Source organism: Theobroma cacao, chromosome 6 (assembly GCF_053813885.1).
Source record: "Theobroma cacao isolate CCN51 chromosome 6, ASM5381388v1, whole genome shotgun sequence".
Lineage (NCBI taxonomy): Eukaryota > Viridiplantae > Streptophyta > Magnoliopsida > Malvales > Malvaceae > Theobroma > Theobroma cacao.
In genome coordinates, this window is record NC_142644.1 from 30,741,005 (window position 1) to 30,761,078 (window position 20,074).

General features: G+C 40.0%; 7 protein-coding genes, 1 non-coding gene and 1 pseudogene across 11 annotated transcripts; 6 read left to right on the top strand and 3 right to left on the bottom strand.

Moving 5' to 3' along the window:
* The first annotated feature begins 1,751 nt into the window (after positions 1-1,751).
* Positions 1,752-2,896, top strand: LOC18597094 (MYB-like transcription factor ETC1). Its single transcript, XM_007025926.3, has 3 exons — positions 1,752-2,045; positions 2,371-2,455; positions 2,529-2,896. Exons 1-3 carry the CDS (start codon positions 1,994-1,996, stop codon positions 2,614-2,616), a joined length of 225 nt encoding a protein of 74 aa, XP_007025988.3. The 5' UTR covers positions 1,752-1,993; the 3' UTR covers positions 2,617-2,896.
* Positions 2,897-3,393: 497 nt separating this feature from the next.
* On the bottom strand, positions 3,394-4,829 carry LOC18597095 (postsynaptic protein-like protein). The gene is made up of 4 exons (XM_007025927.3): positions 4,690-4,829; positions 4,451-4,568; positions 3,758-3,849; positions 3,394-3,666 (listed from the first exon to the last, which is right to left on the bottom strand). The coding sequence occupies exons 1-4, from the start codon at positions 4,703-4,705 to the stop codon at positions 3,602-3,604; spliced, it is 291 nt and encodes a 96-aa protein (XP_007025989.1). The 5' UTR covers positions 4,706-4,829; the 3' UTR covers positions 3,394-3,601.
* A 600-nt stretch (positions 4,830-5,429) lies between these two features.
* On the bottom strand, positions 5,430-7,219 carry XTH8 (xyloglucan endotransglucosylase/hydrolase 8). Of its 3 annotated transcripts, none has more exons than XM_007025929.3 (5): positions 7,061-7,219; positions 6,656-6,909; positions 6,471-6,571; positions 6,178-6,380; positions 5,430-5,989 (listed from the first exon to the last, which is right to left on the bottom strand). In XM_007025929.3, the coding sequence occupies exons 1-5, from the start codon at positions 7,102-7,104 to the stop codon at positions 5,587-5,589; spliced, it is 1,005 nt and encodes a 334-aa protein (XP_007025991.2). In that variant the 5' UTR covers positions 7,105-7,219; the 3' UTR covers positions 5,430-5,586. The 3 variants fall into 3 exon arrangements, with proteins under 3 accessions (XP_007025991.2, XP_088663907.1, XP_088663906.1); XM_088807781.1 differs by lacking the exon at positions 7,061-7,219 and adding an exon at positions 7,035-7,056; XM_088807780.1 differs by lacking the exon at positions 7,061-7,219 and adding an exon at positions 7,027-7,045.
* Positions 7,220-8,532: 1,313 nt separating this feature from the next.
* Positions 8,533-8,612, top strand: TRNAL-UAG (transfer RNA leucine (anticodon UAG)). The gene has a single exon. It is a non-coding gene; the product is annotated as a tRNA-Leu (tRNA).
* A 359-nt stretch (positions 8,613-8,971) lies between these two features.
* Positions 8,972-10,541, top strand: LOC18597097 (thiamine thiazole synthase 2, chloroplastic). Its single transcript, XM_007025930.3, has 2 exons — positions 8,972-10,073; positions 10,164-10,541. The coding sequence occupies exons 1-2, from the start codon at positions 9,078-9,080 to the stop codon at positions 10,329-10,331; spliced, it is 1,164 nt and encodes a 387-aa protein (XP_007025992.3). The 5' UTR covers positions 8,972-9,077; the 3' UTR covers positions 10,332-10,541.
* On the bottom strand, positions 10,512-12,267 carry LOC18597098 (UDP-glycosyltransferase 73C25 pseudogene; annotated as a pseudogene).
* On the top strand, positions 12,265-14,462 carry LOC18597099 (Tetratricopeptide repeat (TPR)-like superfamily protein). Of its 2 annotated transcripts, XM_018122990.2 has the most exons (2): positions 12,870-13,008; positions 13,164-14,462. In XM_018122990.2, the coding sequence occupies exon 2, from the start codon at positions 13,206-13,208 to the stop codon at positions 14,307-14,309; it is 1,104 nt and encodes a 367-aa protein (XP_017978479.2). In that variant the 5' UTR covers positions 12,870-13,008; positions 13,164-13,205; the 3' UTR covers positions 14,310-14,462. The 2 variants fall into 2 exon arrangements, with proteins under 2 accessions (XP_007025994.3, XP_017978479.2); XM_007025932.3 differs by having other exon boundaries at positions 12,265-14,462.
* Positions 14,463-14,922: 460 nt separating this feature from the next.
* LOC18597100 (Oligosaccharyltransferase complex/magnesium transporter family protein) lies at positions 14,923-16,235 on the top strand. Its single transcript, XM_007025933.3, has one exon. It carries the CDS (start codon positions 15,000-15,002, stop codon positions 16,026-16,028), a length of 1,029 nt encoding a protein of 342 aa, XP_007025995.3. The 5' UTR covers positions 14,923-14,999; the 3' UTR covers positions 16,029-16,235.
* A 141-nt stretch (positions 16,236-16,376) lies between these two features.
* NTL (NTF2-like protein) lies at positions 16,377-19,328 on the top strand. Its single transcript, XM_007025935.3, has 2 exons — positions 16,377-19,066; positions 19,157-19,328. Exons 1-2 carry the CDS (start codon positions 18,764-18,766, stop codon positions 19,229-19,231), a joined length of 378 nt encoding a protein of 125 aa, XP_007025997.1. The 5' UTR covers positions 16,377-18,763; the 3' UTR covers positions 19,232-19,328.
* Positions 19,329-20,074: the final 746 nt, after the last annotated feature.

The window sequence follows — 20,074 nt, forward strand, 5'->3', positions numbered from 1 at the left end:
ATGAATTACTCTAATCTTCTATACTTTAGAATTTAGTAGCTGGTATCAAGATGGAAAAGGTCCCTGTGACTGCAGGGACAATGGCACCCGGTTGCAACTTAGCAACTTGTGTCGCAATTTGTTTTGCCAACTTTGATCTCTGATGACAACTTTTACAGAGCTTCCAGATATACTGGGGTTGCTTAGAGGTTTTCCATGGTGGAATCGTTGGCTACTGGTGCGGACTATGATTTAGTAATTCTTTGAATTATGCAAAGATAACTCTCAAATTTTTTTGCTCAGGCAAGAAATAGCTTCTGGACCAAAATTGGCACATGAAAAGAAGGATTAAAGGTCGCCGAAAGGAGAAGACAGGACAAATGAAATGATACAAAGGACATTATGGCAGCAGGGATTGAATCGGTTCGGCTTTTCCTTCAGTTACTTGAGTGTTGGTATTTTTTAATCCCACTTTGCCCCTCATCCAGAATCTGCAATTCGTACAGCATATTTCGTCACAACCAGCCAAATGTACTTGGTTTTATAACTGTGAAATAATACATCGTATCAGCTTCAAGATCTTGGCATAATCGGCTTTGGAAAAAGTTTCACCCATTGGAACAGAAACCACTTTCTGCCCTTCTTTTCCCTGATGTCTGTCTCCTTTTCATGAAAAGATTCATGACTACTGCAAGATTTGTTCTTGACAATCCTCCTAGATTTTGTCTGGCACTTTTCCATTACATTTCTGTAAGCTACACTAAAAAATCAGAACTTTGTCCAAGTCATTGGTTGGTGTTAGCTTTAGATCATAGAAACCATCTGAGCCATTGGATTATATGGTTTATCACCCCATCGGAACAGAACAAAGAGAGGATGCAAATGGGCCAATAAAGCTCATTTTCTGATCAAAATTTCAGTGGTGCTTTGAAGCATATACTCACAAAGCTTTTCATTGACTAACTACGAATTTGGATAGGGACATTAGACCAACTATACATGAAACTTCAAGATAGCAATTATGTCATTATGTCACGTGGGGGTTCTGCAGACACCCCAAACCGTATGGCCTTGGACTCACTCTTAACTTGGCCTCCGAATCCAACTCAGCCGGCACTCCGCCACATCTCCGGGCCCCCTCTACAGGTCTGAACCGCGCCCCATGATAATTACAATTCCTTCTGGTCCTAGCTGGCTTCTGCTAGAAAGTTTACAGCTTATCCAGAAATCATTGAATACGGTTTTTCTGCCCACTGATTCAAGAATTTATTCCTTTAGTGATTTAAAAGATTAAAAACGTGATTCGTGATCAGCCAATTAAATATAACATGATTCATTCCCATGAATCAAAGTTACCCACTGAAACAGAAACTCAGAAAAACCATTTAGTGGGAACTGGGAAGGGGCGTATCAGCATATAGTTCTCTACTGTTACATACCCATCCTAGTTATACTCCATACTTGGTTTTTTTAAGTGGAAAACAATGGTGAAATTATGTCGCAAACTACCTACTTGCTCTCTTGTGATCCTAGTACATTACACTAAAGCCTGGAAAAATAATTGAACAGATTGCAAATTCATGCAACAGATCCATCAATTAATGCATTGGACCTTGAAAAGTGAGCTTGATTGAAACCTTTTGGGCACGCTTAATCGCAGATATCAACTGCCGAAAGGTCGTTTACTCTTCACTTCTTCATGAAGTTTGATACTTTTACCGTATCATCCACATCTATATAGCTACATGCCATAGAGGAAACCCTAGTGAAAGCCACAGAATCTTTGCACTAACGCCTCAACTACCCATCAAGCCCGTTAGACCACAGCCGTAGCTGTCATTCAACAACCATTCCCACTGATCCAAGACTCGGACTCGTGACAAGTATTATTTTAAGGCGCCTGCCTGCACGGTTTAAAAAAGAGCAATCCCCCGTTGGCTGTTTACTCAAAGAGTTCCAAGTCTAACTGGTGGTTTTCGAGGTCCGTGATCTTCTTCAGGCTTCAACCTTCGACATGGGTGACTCTGAACATTCCTCTTCTGGTGACACTTTCGTGGACTCTCGAGGTACTCAACAGCAGCGGTTTTCATTGTTTTTCATTCTGGATCTTGGGTTTTTTTTATTCTTCTGTTCTTTTTTAAGTTCATCCTCTTCAGCTCTTCTCATGATATGTAGTTCTTTGTAACAATGTATGAATTTGCTTTGCCCTGAGAACTAGTTGCATCATAAATGAATACTTCTGATATTCTTTCCAAAAGATCTGCAAAATATCTTCTTTTGTTTTCATATAAGGGCAACGTTAATTCTTAAAGAATACTAGAGTTTGAGTGATGGTATCACTTCTGTCATTGAATCCTTTAAACCTAAACATATTTCCTACATTTTGTTCAGAGGTGACAAGTAGAGAATCAAAGGTTAAATTCTCCAACGATGAGGAAACTCTTATAATTAGGATGTATAATCTGGTTGGAGAGAGGTTAGATTCTTTGCTTTCACTTTCCTTCTCCTGTTTTCTCCTCTTGGCTCTTTTACGAAGTATTCCTTGTCAGGTGGGCCCTAATTGCCGGGAGAATCCCTGGAAGGACAGCAAAGGAAATTGAGGAGTATTGGAACACTAGGTGCTCGACAAGTGAATGATATGTCACAAAACCTGGACCGTACTTTCCTCTGCCAAATGTTCATTATTTTGGTAGAGCTGATGCCAATTACAGACGACAGAGCTTGTTGGGTACCTGTTGCACCTACCTCGAACGGAACTTAGGTTTGAAAATTCACATATGCCAGCTTCTGTAACGCTTCAAGCAAGTGATGTTTTTGATATTTTTGGGCTTCCACCACTTTTTCTCTTGTCATGATCTTAGCTGTAGAATATTTTCCTTTGATTAATCATGCTTCCGTTGCCTACGTTAGAGAGTTTACCTATGCCTTAAATGTTCAATATTTACTTTTTTTCCACCATTTATAAAGAAACTGAGCAGAAAAGCAGCATGCCCTTAGTTCACCATCAACCATGTTTACCCCTGGACAAATGATCTTGTCTTGTAGGCATATACTACACAACCAGAAACTATATAAGACAACCAAGTTAGAAACAAAGCCATGCCTGCACACATTCTAGCAAGATAATAGCGGCATATAACATGGTTTGAATTTATGACTTTAGCCTCGATTCCCACTCTAATCCTGTTCAGGAGACATGCCGCTCAAACCCAATGCCACCAGACTCCATCCCTCCCGAAAAGACAGGAAAGGAACCACCGATAACCATGCAATGAAGCAGAAAAATCTACGAGCTGTACAATCATGCCATTAACATAAATAGAATTATAATGAACCCGACTTAAAGTTTATTCCTTGCAAAACTTGATTGAAACGAGGACAATTACTACTTCCATGTTACTCTAGCTATAGACATGATTAATGCATACTTGTATTAAAAAGATTCTGTTCGGTAGTAAATTTGCGAAAGGAAAGAAATACAATGATCAGAAAGAACCAAGCATACAACATAAACATTAACAATTTAATGATCTTTTACAGTCTTTGACCAAGTTGGTGAGTTATCAATGACAGAGGGCAACTATGATATCTACTTGAAGACCAACCAATATCCCCTTCGATATTATACATTGCTCTGCTTGTAAAACTTGGTGTCAAGCACTTGCTTACCGCACATTGCACATACCCCTGCACAACACACAACACCTATCAGATGTCACAAAAAATAATCATTTAAATCAATCAAACCGTGAGAGAGAGCAACATCAAATAATCATACCTTTGGAATAAGCACAGGTGTGACAGTACTTCGCATCTTGGTGCACTTGCTGCTTGCAAATCATGCACTTGGTATTTCCATAAGGAGTCCACCTGCAAGCAACAAATTTCCAAATCAAAATTAAGAAATATGAAAAACACAATCCAGTATCATACATGAAAGACAAAAGGGATAATTTGACCAGAAATGAGCACTGCACAGGATAATCAGCATTGTGGAAAGAAGTCACTAAATCAAACACAAGACGAAACAACCAACTGGGGCAAAATATTGCACAAAAGCAATTGCAGCTAAAAGCCTAAGCCCCAAAATATGTTTATGAGCATTACCTTCTGTAGTAAAGAGAAGATAGAAAACTAGCAATCAAATAAAATCCTTTTCGCAAAGGCAATGTCGATTTGCTTATTAACACTAATACACTATGCAAATACTGTGGTGCTATATCTAATCATAAAACTTTCAAAATCAAGTATTCAATCCCAAACTTGCAAGAATTAATAACAATTTACAGCAATAATCAAGCCATTCCTCAAAAGAAATCAACTGATCAACAGGTATTGCTACAATATTAGACAAAATTTTATACAAAAAAAACCCTAATTTGTGACGACGATTCAAATTTTGATTATGTTTTACAAACTAGTCAACAAAATTTATAAGACTGAAAACGGAGAAGGGAAAAAACAAAAAGACCTGTGCTTTTTGGAGAGGAGTTTATTCTCGTTGATTTTCCGGCCACCGCTTTCGGTGGTGTTGGTGGCTCCTTCCTTCCACTTATCCGGCACGATCACCTTCGACAGCTTCCTCTGGCCTGCAAATTAAAAAAATTAATCTGTTCCATCAGTTTCTTCTTCAAAATTTTCAGATTACTACTACAACAATTACCCGAATTAACCAGAAAACTAGTTTAATCGCAGAGTGAGGAAACTTACACTTCTCGCACACCATTGCAAGTTACTTGCTTTGCTCTGCAAACCTTTCCCCCTTCTCAGTTTCCCCCTTCCTTCACGAAATCGGAGCCCTAAGGAAGATTGGTTCTGGGCCGCTTGAGATGGAAAGCCTGCGTGTTTTAAAGGTTTTTGTTCTGTTTCGAATTGACATAAATACCCTTTCTTTTGGAGTAAACTACAAAACTAGGCGGTGCTAAGATGTGCTTAAGGCTAAGCTAATTCATTATTATATTAATTAATATGATTAATTATCATATTAATTATTTAAATAATAATTCTTGAAGAAGAAGAGAAAATGCTAGATTACTAATTAGGAAACAAGTACTAGAATTATAATTAAATACTAATTCATTCTTTCATCACATATATCGTGTTTGATTTTCATTTTTTATATAAAGTTTAAAAAAAATTTTAAGTTGAATTTTGATTTCTATAAATTATAAATTTTTTTTGAGAAATACCCTTGACATTAAAAAAGGAGAAGAAATTGGATAGTTATAGTTATTAAGGTAATCAAGGATGGTAAGAACATTTTGCTTTTATTTTTCAAATAAGATATTAATTCGAGACAATTAAAAGTATATAAACGAGATTGTATTCTAGGTTAATTTGATTTTACATAAAATTTAAAAATTTTAAGTTTGAATTTTGATCTTCATTAATTTTTTCTTTGCAAATTAATCTTATACAAAAAAAAAAGAGAATAAATGGGATAATTATAATTAAAGTAATCAAGGAAAGTAAGAGTGATTGAATAAATTATACAAATATCCAATTACTGAATACAATAGTGCAACAAAAACCCATATTTTATACTAATTGAAAAATGATATAAAAAGAATACAAAATTTGATGCTAAATTCTCACTTGGTAGCTCTCCTAATCCCAGGGACTCAATGAACACTCCTCAGGCAACTGGGGGTATCGTTCATAATCCTTGCAATAATCATAAATAACAAGGTTTCTCTGCACCCAAGCGTAATCCATCTTCTGAGAATCAGATAAATGCCAAGCATCGTACTGATCCCACCAGTTCTTGGTGGTGGTCGATACGCATGCAGGGTAAGGGTCTTCCCATTGGCACCCCTCGACGCTGAAGTCCTTGTACGAGGACACGAACGGTGCTCTTTTCCAGTCTGTTTTCTCCAGCCCACCTCTGGTGGCCCAGTCGTCGGCGTTCCAGATGCTGGAGAACAAGTACATGGGCTTCTCGTTGGGGAAAAAGCCGTTTTCTTTACCGTTGTTCTTGTATACTCTGATGGGTACTCTATCCACAAAGAATCTGTTTGCAAGTATGGAAATTCGGTTCAGCTTTCAACAGGTTATGTTTAGGTTGAAGTATCATAAATCTCAGTTACAGAATGACAGAGATGATCATAACTGAGATAATCATCACTGCCAGTGGATCCCAATCCAGGCAATGCCATGTGTGTGTGAAAGTGAAAGTGACCAATTTCTCGTTTGACTTACAGAATTTGCTGGCTGTTCCAGAGAACGGAATATGAGTGGAACCCTTCGGTGGGGTCGAACCAAAGCATGTGCCTCATTTCACGGCCTCCGACCCCATTCTTGTACACGTTTGTCTGGATTAAATATGGCTGCCCAGTCCTATTCCCCAAGAACTCAAAATCCAGCTCATCTCTCTCTGGTCCTGCCCCATTCTCAGAACACATCTGCAACACTCTTAATTAACTTCAGCTTTCCGAACCAAAAGAACATATACAAGATTGAATCTTTGATGAAAATTTTCAAGAAGTACTTACATAGTAAGCTGTCACAACACCAGCAGAGTCACCTCCGACCAACTTCAGTTTCATGCTAAACCACCCAAATCTGTATCTTTGCTTGGTCTGAAATCCACAACCTGCAAACAGACAGAAACAAATTAAAAAACCATCTATATGAACCAAGTTAATTAATATAGGAATCGATTTTGAATCAAATATACCTGTTTCTTTATCCAAGGAGAGGAACCAGGTCTGGCCATCATCAGAGGTCTTGAAATGGTCTTCAGACCACATAATACTGAAGTTATCTTCAAAAGAAGTTTGTGAACCAGCTGCCTCGGATGAAGAACAGATTGCAGATATCAGAACTGCAATGAAGAGAAGAGAGGCCATTGGAGAGACCCTTATCTTCATTTTCGTTTGGCTGAAGAATTTTTTTGGCAAGGAGAGGAGATGAGCTATCTCTGCTGGATCTCTGAGGAACAAATGTGCATTGAATACGATGAGTATTTGAAAATGGAGAGTTCATGTGAAAGGGTAGAACAGTAAACATAGTTTGTATATTAATTATTTTGATAATGATTGAATGTACCAATTTACCCATGTAAGAATGTTCAGATCCTTACAAAAATATCAGCAGGCACTCATCATTTTCCTCCGCATTCATCATGTAAAAAAGGGCTGGATCCTGGATCAGCAGAATACAACCACAGCAAGAATCTCGATTGCGTTCAAACAACTTCAGGTATCAAGCAACGTGGGAAAAGATGGCTAGTATTAGTTACTGATATGCAAAGCCGACATGGGTATTTTAGGGAATGACTAGGGAGAATGATCCATGGAGAACAAACATGGAAAAGCCAGGCTGCCCTGCAATTGCAACTAGCAGTAAAAAAATGGAGGGTGGGGTCCATTTCTTGCATGCAAGAACGTGACTGGGTTTTATTTGTCTTACAATAATCAGAAAGTTTCTTGGATTTGACAACTGGATTTGGCGGTCGGGACTCGGGACCAACAATCCTTCTCCTTGCTCACTGGCACAGAGGCACCTCTGGCTTCAAGTTTAAACTTGAAATTAAAGCAACTAAACACACTTTAATCTTTAGCTTTACTCAAAAAAGAAGGAATAAAAACAACCACAATTTTCCACCTTCCTTTCTAATTTGGCTTGTTTGTACCTCCTTTATGTAGCAGATGCATGGCAATTACACTTAAATCAGGGAATGAAACAAAGTGCTTTCTACACTGGAAGCAGTGAAAAGAAGGCATAAAGCAGAGCTTGCTTTCTCGGTAAACATGACCAACATGCTGTTTCCAATGACCAAGAAAGCAGGATTAGGTTATAATTGTGAAGAAACATCTACATGTGGAAAAGAAGGTTTGATATATAATTAAACTATTAAATTGTTCTCTAATTGAAACTACGAAAACCTGAATTAACATTTAGATTAAGGGTTCAATAATTGATTATGTTGATTCAGAAACCTCCATTTGCCATCAAGATGAGAGGACTGATCTTAGGAGTCATAAGGTCCCACAACCGTTCGATTATTGTGGAGAGCTGATTAATGAACTGAAAGTGAACGACTGAATGTATAGCTTCAACTATCAGTGACAACCCAGACTTGTTTTCACTCTACTTTGAACAGCAATGTTTCTTTATCTTGTATTTGGTTGAGAATCTATTTTGTTTATTTTTTGGATTCATGTGGTTAATTTCAGTTCTAGCTCTTGAAGTTCTCATGTATTGGCCACGGGAACAACTGTTATGGTCTTTATTTATTTCATAGAATGTGCCCATTTGTTGGCTGCACCTGGTTTCTGTGACCACGGTTCCCACCGCCCACCGCAAAGGCCTGAAGTCCTGAACAACAGGGCCATGTCCCTGTCACATTATCTTCTCATGGCGCTTTTAAGTTTCTCTTGAAGTTCTTAAATTCCACATGTTGTAGCGAGTTCCATAGCTGTAGATTAGCTTGCCAATTTGAGAGACTAAAGACTCTAAAGACCAAAGTTCAAGTTTTACAAGAAAGTAGAGAAATTAAGTAATTGCTGTGTCGATTATGAACGTAGAAGTCAGATTTAGCACGTATCGAGTGACAGTTTGGCCGAGTGGTCTAAGGCGCCAGATTTAGGCTCTGGTCCGAAAGGGCGTGGGTTCAAATCCCACAGCTGTCAACACTTTTCAAATTTTTCATTAAATTTTTAAGCCCATCCAATGCATACAATGCCAGCTCATAGCCATTCATTAAACTTATTTTTTAAGCCCAACCAAGGCATACAATGCCAGCTCATAACCATTCATTAAACTTCAAAGGCCAACCAATAACTACAATGCCAGCCCATCACTGTAGTAGGTTCAGCTCGACGAATACAATGCAGAAATGAAAGTTCAAAGGCACAACGTTTCCCTTTCCCAAGAAAAGCAAGCCAGCAACGATATCAGTAGCACAGACACTATCATGGTCCCAATATCCCAAGTAGATAGCAAAAATCCAAGCATTATGAACCGTTCAAATTCTATCTTCATCAACCTTTTCATTTTTTTTCAGATTTTTCCAACAGATATTTTGATCAAGCTTCGACACTCCATTTTAGATATTTTCATCTCTCTCGGTCTCTCCGTCCTTCAAAAAAGCTTAAATGCCCCATGTTGACACTCAGTCACTCATCACTCCCCACCGTATCTCCTTCATTTACCACACAAAGGCACCCCAAAACACTCCACTACAATCAATGGCAGCCATTACCGCTACCCTCCCCTCACTGTCTTCAAGCCCCAAACCATCTTTCTTAGACCACAAGTCATCCTTCCATGGCACCCCGATTGCTTCTCGCTTCACTCCCATTAGATCCTCCTCCCAGGACTCCGCCATTTCCATGTCCTTGAATACTCCTCCTTATGACTTGCAATCCTTTAACTTCCAACCCATCAAAGAATCCTACGTCGCTCGTGAAATGACACGCCGTTACATGATGGACATGATTACTTATGCTGACACTGATGTTATCATCGTAGGCGCCGGCTCTGCGGGTCTCTCTTGTGCTTACGAGATTAGCAAAAACCCCAGCATCCGTGTTGCCATAATTGAACAATCTGTCAGCCCTGGTGGAGGCGCATGGCTTGGTGGTCAACTATTTTCAGCCATGGTTGTGCGCAAACCAGCTCACATATTCCTAGATGAGCTCGGCATCCAATATGATGAGCAAGAAAACTACGTCGTCATCAAGCATGCAGCTTTGTTCACCTCAACAATCATGAGCAAGCTTTTGGCCAGGCCTAACGTGAAGTTGTTCAATGCTGTGGCTGCCGAAGATTTGATAGTGAAGGATAACAGAGTTGCCGGAGTGGTAACTAACTGGGCTTTGGTGTCTATGAACCATGATACACAATCTTGCATGGACCCAAATGTGATGGAGGCTAAGGTTGTGGTCAGTTCCTGTGGGCATGATGGACCTTTTGGAGCGACTGGAGTCAAGAGATTGAAGAGTATTGGGATGATTGATAGCGTCCCTGGAATGAAGGCACTGGATATGAATACTGCAGAGGATGCAATTGTCAGGCTTACCAGGGAGATTGTGCCTGGCATGATTGTTACAGGAATGGAAGTTGCAGAGATTGATGGAGCCCCAAGAATGGTAAATAATACTATTGTTCGTCACTTCTATTACTTTCTGACTTTTCAATTTTGATTGAGTTATTGATGTAATGCTGGTTTGATTTTGCAGGGTCCAACATTTGGAGCAATGATGATATCAGGACAGAAAGCAGCACACTTAGCCTTGAAGGCCTTGGGGCAGCCTAATGCAATAGATGGGACCTTCATCGAAGGTGGAAGAGTACAGCCAGAGTTTGTTCTTGCTGCTGCTGAGACAGAGGGGACTGTGGATGCTTGAAAATATATTATAGGGAATTCGATTTTCAGGGGAATGGAATAAATAAAGAAAGATGTGGATGAAATTAGACCATTTTGGGATAGGGTGATAGGGTTGGAAGTGGATAAAAAGTGGACTTTTAATTTGATTTTTGGTTCAAATGAGTTCTGATTAATGTTCATATACTGCTGGAAAATGAAGAAAAAAAAACTTTACTAGTTTGGGATTTCATTGTGCTGCAATTTGTTGGATTCAGCTTTCATGTGCGTAAGACCAAAATTACACTAAACAATGATCGGACCATCAGCAGGAATTTTCATAGAACCTGCTTACAGCAGCAAAACTCTGTCATTCCTGTGCTTTCTTGCCACTGACTTGCATAATATCTTTGATTAGCCTGTTGACATTGAGATAGGAAGATCCCCCGTTTTCAAATGCCTTCTTTGCCAACTCCCCAAGCTCCCTTGCTCTCTTCCTCCTCTCTTCTCCTTCTCCTCCTGCATCCATTACTGAGTCTATAGCCTTCACAATTTGCTCTCTCTTGATCATCGCCCCATACTTCTCTTCCTCTCCCCGTCTCATGGCAATTTCAGCTCCTACCCTTTCCCCGATCCTCAATACTTGCACCACTAACTTTTCGTTGAAGAACTGATCAGCTGATAGAGGCCATGTTACCATTGGCAAACCAGCAGCAACTCCTTCTAGTACTGAGTTCCAACCACAATGTGTCAATAGCCCTCCTACTGCTGGGTGAGACAATATTAAAACTTGCGGTGCCCAGCCATGGATCAGTAGGCCTCTCCCTTTGATTCTCTCTTCAAATCCTTCTTCAGACACCCATTTTTTGAACTCATCAGATTTGTTCCCGTCTCTGATAACCCAAATGAATGGCCGGTTTGATGCTTCTAAACCCAAGGCCAACTCGATCAGTTGCTCAGGTGCGACATTGCTTAGAGTTCCGAAGCAAGCGTAAACAACTGAGTTTTGGGGCCATGAATCAAGCCACTGCAAGTACTGGCTTACATCAACAAAGGCTTTGCTTCCTCTCTGAGCCTTATCTATTTCGCCCTTGTTCAAAAGGGACACAGGACCAATACACCAAATCTTGTCTCCTTTTACCTTTCTGTATTCTTCAACATATCCTGATTCCAATTCTTCAAAAGAATTAACCACCAAACCGTACGATGCCACGTCCGCTGCCCTCAGTTGTTCTTCCTTGTCTTTCGAAACCACTGATCCTGGTTTGAAGTTAACAGGCAGCTGGGCTTTAGTTAGTTCAATCCTATCCGGCAAACCAGGCACCACAAAAGGCTCCAGATCATCAGAGACCTTCTCGCGAATCTGTGAAATGCCAATAAAATGTGAGCATACAACAGTAAAGCAGCTCGTCCCATTGAAAACAAGCCTTGGAATTCTGAATTTTTCAGCGACGTTAATTGTCCAGGGAAGCTGTCTATCAGAGACAATACAGCTTGGTTCTGGTTGTGTCTCTTCCAACAATTGCTCAAGCCGCTGCTGCAACATGCCAACAGCATCCATAAAATTCTTGAACAAGAGCTGTGATGGGAGAGCATCTATATTCTCGCAGCCCTCAGGCAAGTTAGCCTCAACGCATGGAAATCTTAGTTGAAGAAGCCGGACTTGGACCCCAGAAGCTATATCACGATCAAGGATGCTTTTGAACCTGAGAGCATTAAGAGGCGTGGTGACTACAGTGACTGTCACACCATGCTGAGCCAGTACTCTGCCCATGTCCACCATGGGGAGCAGGTGGCCTGGAAACATCAAGGGTACCAAAACAAAGTGAAGCTCAGCTGATTCGGAGGCCATGGGTACTGTGAGTGCAGCGGACTGATGAATCAGTACTTCAATAACTCAAGCCTCTGCCTATCTTTTGGCTTAGTCAACTGATTTTACGTTCGAGCCACTTGCAAATAAAATAAGAACCAACCACAACTAGGATCCAATGAACTACTTTCACTATCGATGTAAAACCTGTATTATATGTTATATTTTCTTTCATTCTGACGCATGTTGCAATTTGACAAGGAAGTCGCCACTGTCTTCTACACAAAGAAATTGGTAATTGTCCAACACCGGTTGGACTTGGACCTTTAATTGAGCCCAAGAGCACCCTACCAAATCGAACAGAGAACACTGTAAACGACTTCGTTTTGCTGTATTTGTCTTGGTTTTCAAAGTTCAAGCATCTGCTTGACGATAGCTACTGTCTTCCAGCGACAATATCTGAGCTGAACTCAAATGCACGACTCTCACTGCTCTCACCGTTTCATCAAACCATTTTCAACTCTAACGACGACAAGAACAACCTATTCTTCTTCTGATTGGAGGGCTCAAATCAAGCAAAGCCAGCTGGTTTCCCAGGTCTCATCCATTCTCTTACAAAGACATAACTGGGCATCACTTCTCCGAACTCTCAATCTCCGCTCCAAACTAACCCCAGTTCTGTTCCTCCAAATCCTCCACAAAACCCAACATCACCCTCAAATCTCTCTAACTTTCTTCAACTGGGTCAAAACCCATCTAGGTTTTAAACCAGACCTTAAGTCCCAATGCCATATTATCCAAATTGTGATCGGGTCGGATCTTTGTCGATGTGTGGAACCCGCTGTAAACTCTCTGATCCAGTCCCATCCTGCACCAATAGTTGCAGATTCTATGATTCAAGCTTGCAAAGGTAAAAATTTTCAATCTAGTGCTTTAAGTTCAGTTATCAAATGTTATTCAAAACACGGTCTTTTTATGGAAGGATTAGAGGTGTTTAGAAAAATGAGAATTCATGGATTTACGCCTTCGGTATGTGCGTGTAATGAGCTGCTTGATGCTTTACAGAGAGGAAATGAGGTAAAGCTAGCTTGGGGTTTTTTAGGTGCCATGCTTCGAGTTGGTATTGAGCCTGATCAATTTTCATGGTCATTGGTTGCTCAAATTCTTTGTAAAAATGGGAAATTGGGGAAAGTTGTTGGATTGCTAGAAAAGGGCATTTATAATTCTGAAATTTATGATCTTGTTATTGATTTTTATAGCAAAAGTGGTGATTTTGGAGCTGCATTTAATCGATTAAATGAGATGTATAATAGAAAAGTTGATACTAGTTTTTGTACCTATAGCTCAATACTTGATGGGGCTTGTAAATATAATGATGGAGAAGTAATTGGGAGGATACTGAGGATGATGGTAGAGAAGGAATTAGTTCCAAGACATCAATTTTCTAAAAAGGATTTGATCATTCCAAAGCTTTGTGATTTGAGGAAGACACATGCAGCTGAAATGTTGTTTAAGAAGGCTTGTGATGAGAATATTAGATTGCGGAATGATACTTATGGGTCTATGCTGAAGGCATTGTCACAGGAAGCAAGAATAGATGAAGCAATAGAAGTGTGTCGTATGATTTTGAAAAGGAGAATTATTGTGAATGAGAGCTGCTATTCTGCATTTATAAATGCTCTTTGCAAGGAAGATCAGTCTGATGATGGATATGAACTGTTAGTGGATATTATAAAAAGAGGACATAATCCTTGTGCATCCAAATTATCCAAATATATATCATCACAGTGTAGTCAAATGAATTGGAGGAAAGCTGAAGAACTCTTGGATCTAATGCTAGAGAAAGGGTTATTGCCTGACTCATTTGGTTGTTGCTTGTTGATTCAATATTATTGCTTTAACAGACAGGTCGACAAAATTGTTGCATTGCATGATAAGATGGAGAAAGTGAAGGGCTGCTTAGATGTAACAACATACAACATGATTCTTGATGTGCTTTGGGGAGAAAGGAAAGCTGAAGAAGCAGTCAGGGTGTATGACTATATGACAGGACTGAACTTGGTTGACAGTGCAAGTTTTACAATCATGATCCGCGAGCTCTGCCACATGAAGGAAATGAAAAAAGCCATGAAAATTCATGACGAAATGTTGAATATGGGGCTTAAACCTGACAAAGGTACATATAAGCGACTGATTTCGGGGTTTAAGTAATAGATGGGGTAGTGTGAATGAACTGCATGCATCTCACACCGTTTAGATAATGGGGTAGGATGTCATTCTTTCATTTTTATTGTAAATTATATAAGCCTGGATTATGTAAAGGTGTGTTATGAAAAGCAGAATCTGATTTGCAGGCTATAAAAATTTGATGTCACAAATCATTTATAAGCTTAGAGTATAATACAAAAACTCTAATTGTGCAGGCTAAAAGTAAGGATATGAAGTATTCAATTAACTATAAATATGAAAGATTGGTGGCTCCCAAAACTTTCCAAGATATACAAACATAGTACGGCCAGGAACAGACCCTATGATGTTCTGATAAACAGGATTGACAGGCTCTTGGGTCTTTGGGTGTAGCCTTTGCACCACCTTGAACACAAGCCTTCACATCTTTTGAAGAAAACTTCTTGCTTTGTACAAGGAAGTTTCACCAACAAATTTGCCAGCTTTTACTGGGAGAGTGTGAAAAAGGCCTTAGAACTCAAAAGCCGAACTTGGACTTCGAATGAAGAAGCATTGCTCTAAGGCCCAAAGGAAAAGATCCATCTTGTTTACGAAACGCTGCCGTTTGGTTGGTGCCTCTATGTCAAGTCAAAGTCTTCTGCAACGTACCAGTGCCGTCGAATGTTAAACCAAACCAAACTCTCTTCAGTGCCAATTCCGTAAACAAACGAAGAAATGGCGATCTCTGCCACTCATCTCTTCTTAGTGTCATTCATCACCCTGTCTCTGTTCCTTGTGATTTCCAAAGCTGAATCGGAATCAGAGCTGGTAGCCGATCTCCTAGCCCTCCAGTCCGAATCAAAATCAGGAGTCATCCATTTAGACGACCGGACCGTCTCCAAATTCCTGACATCCCCGAAAACTCCTCGCCCTTACTCTTTCGTCATCTTCTTCGACGCCACCCAACTCCACGACAAATCCGAGCTCCACCTCCGGGAACTCCGGAACGAGTTCGCCCTCGTCGCCTCCTCTTTCATCACCAACAACAACAGCTCCAATACCAAGCTCTTCTTCTGCGACATCGAGTTCCGCGAATCCCAATCGTCCTTCCACCTCTTCGGCGTCAACTCCCTCCCCCACATCCGCCTCGTCGGCCCCACCGCCAAATCCCTGAAAGATGACTCGGAGCAAATGGACCAGGGGGATTTCTCCCGAATGGCTGAGTCGATGGCCGAGTTCATCGAGTCCAGAACTAAACTTACCGTGGGTCCCATCCATCGTCCCCCCATTCTTTCTAAAAAGCAACTCGCTCTAATCGCTGCCCTTTTGTTAATTTGGTCTCCGTTCGTCGCCAAGAAAATCTTCGCCGGCCAAACCCTCTTGCACGATCCCAAAATTTGGCTTTCCGGAGCCGTTTTTGTCTATTTCTTTAGCGTTTCGGGGGCGATGCACAATATAATAAGGAAAATGCCGATGTTTTTGGTGGATAGGAACGATCCAAACAAATTGGTTTTCTTTTACCAGGGATCGGGGATGCAGCTAGGAGCGGAAGGGTTCGCGGTGGGTTTTCTTTATACAATTGTGGGATTATTGCTCGCATTCGTGACTCATGTGCTTGTTTATGTCAAGGATGCGACAGCCAAGCGTGTGGCGATGCTTGTTGCGATTTTCGTTTCGTTCTGGGCGGTGAAGAAAGTGATTTTCTTGGACAATTGGAAGACTGGATATGGGGTTCATGGATTCTGGCCTTCCAGTTGGAACTGAAGGCATTATTCTTCTTTGTTTTCTCGGCTAGTATGAGGTGAATTATGGTTTTGACAATTGGAGAATTTAGTTGAGAACTTGATATCAATTTTCTATTTTTAAATGCATGACTTTGCACGAAATGTTGGGCTTATAGAACCATTAGTTGATTACAAGTTGACATCTTTACTTGAAAAATGCATTTGCTATAAGATTTTCAGATGTTAATTATAGTGCCTCATATTTATGTGTTCAACTATCTCAGTTTTTACCTGCTGCGTTAGGTTCTAAATTTATCTTAGATTCATTATACATACCTTATGATGTTTAATATGGGTGTGAAAGATCTTGATCAACTTTCTCTCAGTTTATGAATGAATGCCTTTGTGCATATGGAGTAAAATTTGCTGGGCTTGCTTAGCGCTCTATTTGTATGTGTCTACTTTTATGCACCGATAGTCCTAATACAAACTTTGTAAATTGTAATTGTTACTAATGTTGTTTAAGTCTCAGTTAAGTAGGAATTGGAAAGTTTGTTCAAGGATTTCAATTCTTAAGCTGAAAAGGAATTCTATGGATTATGAGAGGCAAAGTTCATGTTTGGAAAGGTTAATCCTATAGGTTCTCATATACTTCAGAAATATGTTTAATCTCTTGTAAAAATGCTGCTGAATCTGGATTACTTTTGGAGGCTATGTTGCATGGGATGGCAGGATCTTCAGCTGTTTGGTGATCTTGAGTATAGAAGCCCCAAAACCAAGCTTTAATGGCTTAGTTGAGTTCAACCCTTTGAGGCCTTTACTTGTCCTGACCCTTCTTAGTGTGTTTCTATGTTTAAATTCTGTGTTTGGCGTCATACACCCAAGTTCATGGTCTTTTCATGTCGGACTTATGTTGAAGTTGATGTTCTTGATGATCATAGAGTCACATCTACAGAGATTAGACAGTAAACCCCTCTTTTGTAAGATCAATTCTTCCAAATGGCTTTGGGATAGCTATGGAGGCCTTCTTTTAATGGCTTGTGTACGTCCATGTAGGGTGCAACAATGCTAAGGAAGTAGAATATCCGAGCAAACTGTTTAAGAGGGGCAGTGGAAAAATTTAGATCATTTTGATGCCAAATTTGCTGGTTATAGTTTCTTTCTACATTTAGTTTTGTTTTGGTTTATTTATCTTGATGTATTCTCTAGTTTGGAAATAATGATATGCCAATAGCTGGATTAATTGCAACTTAGATGTCATCTAGGTTGTAATCTAGAAATGCTGAAATGTATAAATTGTGATAATGTTAATTGTTGATGTGGGGTGCTAGGTACTTGTTGCATGCCCTATAGTTCATTGGGTTATTCAAATTAGCCCTGACATTGGAAACATAAAGTTCTTGTTATTTCTTTCTTTATTTTTTTTATTTTCTGCATAGCATGCGCTTGATTTCCTATTTGAATCTTGGCTTGTTGATTAATGGTTATAGAAAACAGTATTCATGTTCTGGTACGGCTTTGAAATGTGCTCTAATATTCTTGAACCCTGATTGTTTAGAGTTATTTGGGAGATCATTCTATGTTGTCCTGTGTCTGAGAGGCTGCTTAAGAAGAGTGATTTTTTTAACTACATATTTGTAACTAGTTCAGGACTTGGGAACTCACCATCTTAGGGCTATACAATATGAAGCTGCTTAAAGTTGCAAATAGGTTGAGGCCCAAAGCACCTCTTATACCTTATGCACCTTATTCTCAGCCAAGAGTAATGAATATGAAAAGCCATGAACTTGAGACCTTGATTCTAAACCAAGACCAATTTACTTGAGCCTCTTGATTCAAAGCTTTTTTCAGAGGCTTGCCCTGCGTCTGTATGAATTACAATTTTCCGAAAGAGCAGGACCTGGAGTCTTGCTCCTTGTGATATCTTGGAATTCATTCCTGCGAATTCCCAATAAGAGGATGGTAGTTGGATGGTCTTGCTCTAATTGCTAGTAATACTTCTACTCAAGGGAAATGGAATATTTCTTGGTTTTTCATATTTAAAAGCAGAGAGATTGTAGTTCCACTTCGATGACAGGGATCTAAATCAATGCCCTTCTTTGATAGTAACTCAATTCCAATTAGTTGATTATGGAGATGTGGCCTACTGGCTTAAGTGGAGACAAGGTATCTAACAAAACCCTCTTTGATCAAGCTACTGGCATCCATCTAAAGATGCTAGTTGATCAGGAAAAGGAATATATTCCACACTTTCGGCCCACCCCTAGGTTCATCACTTTCTGATCGTTTTGTTCACTTTTAGGTATTTGTACCTATGACCTCTGGGCTTCGTAGCTAAGGAGTTGTGCATTTGGACGGCTAGAAAAGCTCTGAATTGGGCTGACCTAAACCTAAGCTAATTCCAGTTTGACGGGGCCTTATTGCCATTAAAGCCTTGAAGGAACATGAACTCTTTACGCTATTTCCACCCCTACCAATGCTACTTTGCGTATAAATGCAGCGATGTTGATTCCCCCATCCTCCAATTACCATTGCACCCTTCGTTTAGGAGGAAGAAAAAAAAAGGGTTAATCTCTTCCCTTTGGGCTAATGGCAAATAAACGAGGGCATTGTAGTCATCTGGTGGGAACCCAGGAGCCAGTCCAATGTCATCTTTCCCTTTTTGGTTGCGTAGCCCACATGATATGCTCTTTTATGGCATATTCATGTTCCTTATATTTTCATGCCATGGTGACACTGGAGAAGAAGGGAACCTTGTGAGTATTGAGAGAGCCAATGGAAGAACAAGTTGATTTGGTCGGGAAGGCTTTCGTGGATCATTACTACCATCTTTTCGACAATGATCGACCTGCACTCTCTTCTCTCTACCAGCCTACCTCCATGTTGACGTTCGAGGGTCAGAAGATACAAGGGGTTGATGACATCGCTGCCAAGCTCAATCAGTTGCCATTCGATCAATGCCGACATGAGATCAGCACCATCGATTCACAACCTTGTTCTTTCACCGGTGGCATTGTGGTTTTTGTCAGTGGCAGCCTCCAATTGCCGGGCGAGGAGCACCATTTACGGTTCAGCCAGGTTATTGTTTCTCACTCAAAAGTTCAGTCCTCACCCTTAATGCATTTCCATTTCCCATTATTGAAATCTCTTGTTTTAATCTTATTACAGATGTTTCATTTGATCCCCATGCTTCAAGGAAGCTTCTTCGTGCAGAACGACATATTCCGCCTTAATTATGGTTGAATTCATTTCGCTTTCCCCCATTCAATCATTTGTATTGTAAACTCATCTCGATCACCAATGATTTCTTGAATAAAAAGAAAACCCAAGTTACCTTGCCTCGCACCTCGTTCATTCTCCAACTCCTTTTCTGTGATAGAGTAGCAGCAGTCTGCTGTCATCAAGCCTGCCTACTGATACTATTTCATTCACCAGGAATCCTCCTGAATCCCTTTGTATATATAACCAGAACAGTTACGAAACATGTACTAAAATTGGCTCCTGGAAGCTTTGAAAGCTCCTTGGGCCATTGTTTAATTCAATTGTTCCTTTAGGCCATTCCGAATTAGGTTTGGGTTATGAACAAAACCCCATATCTGGTCCAAAATGGCAGCCATGGACTTGTAGCCCATTGTACTGCTAAAATCAAAAGATATCGTACAAGAAACATCATGATGAAAAGCAAATATATCCTTTTGCAAGTTGAAGCAAAACTACCATATAAAACCATATACTATTGCAAATTATTCCAACATTATCTAGTAAACAATGTTGGGTTACCCATAATTTTATTTGGAAAATGAGTGCAAAGCTTGTGCAGGCTAGTTAGAGAAATGATTTGGATGTGCTGTGGGTGGACATCACGTTGCTAAAAGAGAGAGAAAAGAGGGGAAACAAGACAAAGGGCATAAGAAAGAGTGGAAGATAAAGGTGATTAGGTGAATCAATGACTCGAAAATGTTGAAGGAAGATCGATGAATGGCGATGTTCATGTTCTAAAATTACTTTATGGGGTTTTGTTTGTGGTGAATTTCTGCACGATCATGGTGGCTCCCATTTGTTTTTAAGGAGGATAGAAAATCCCCC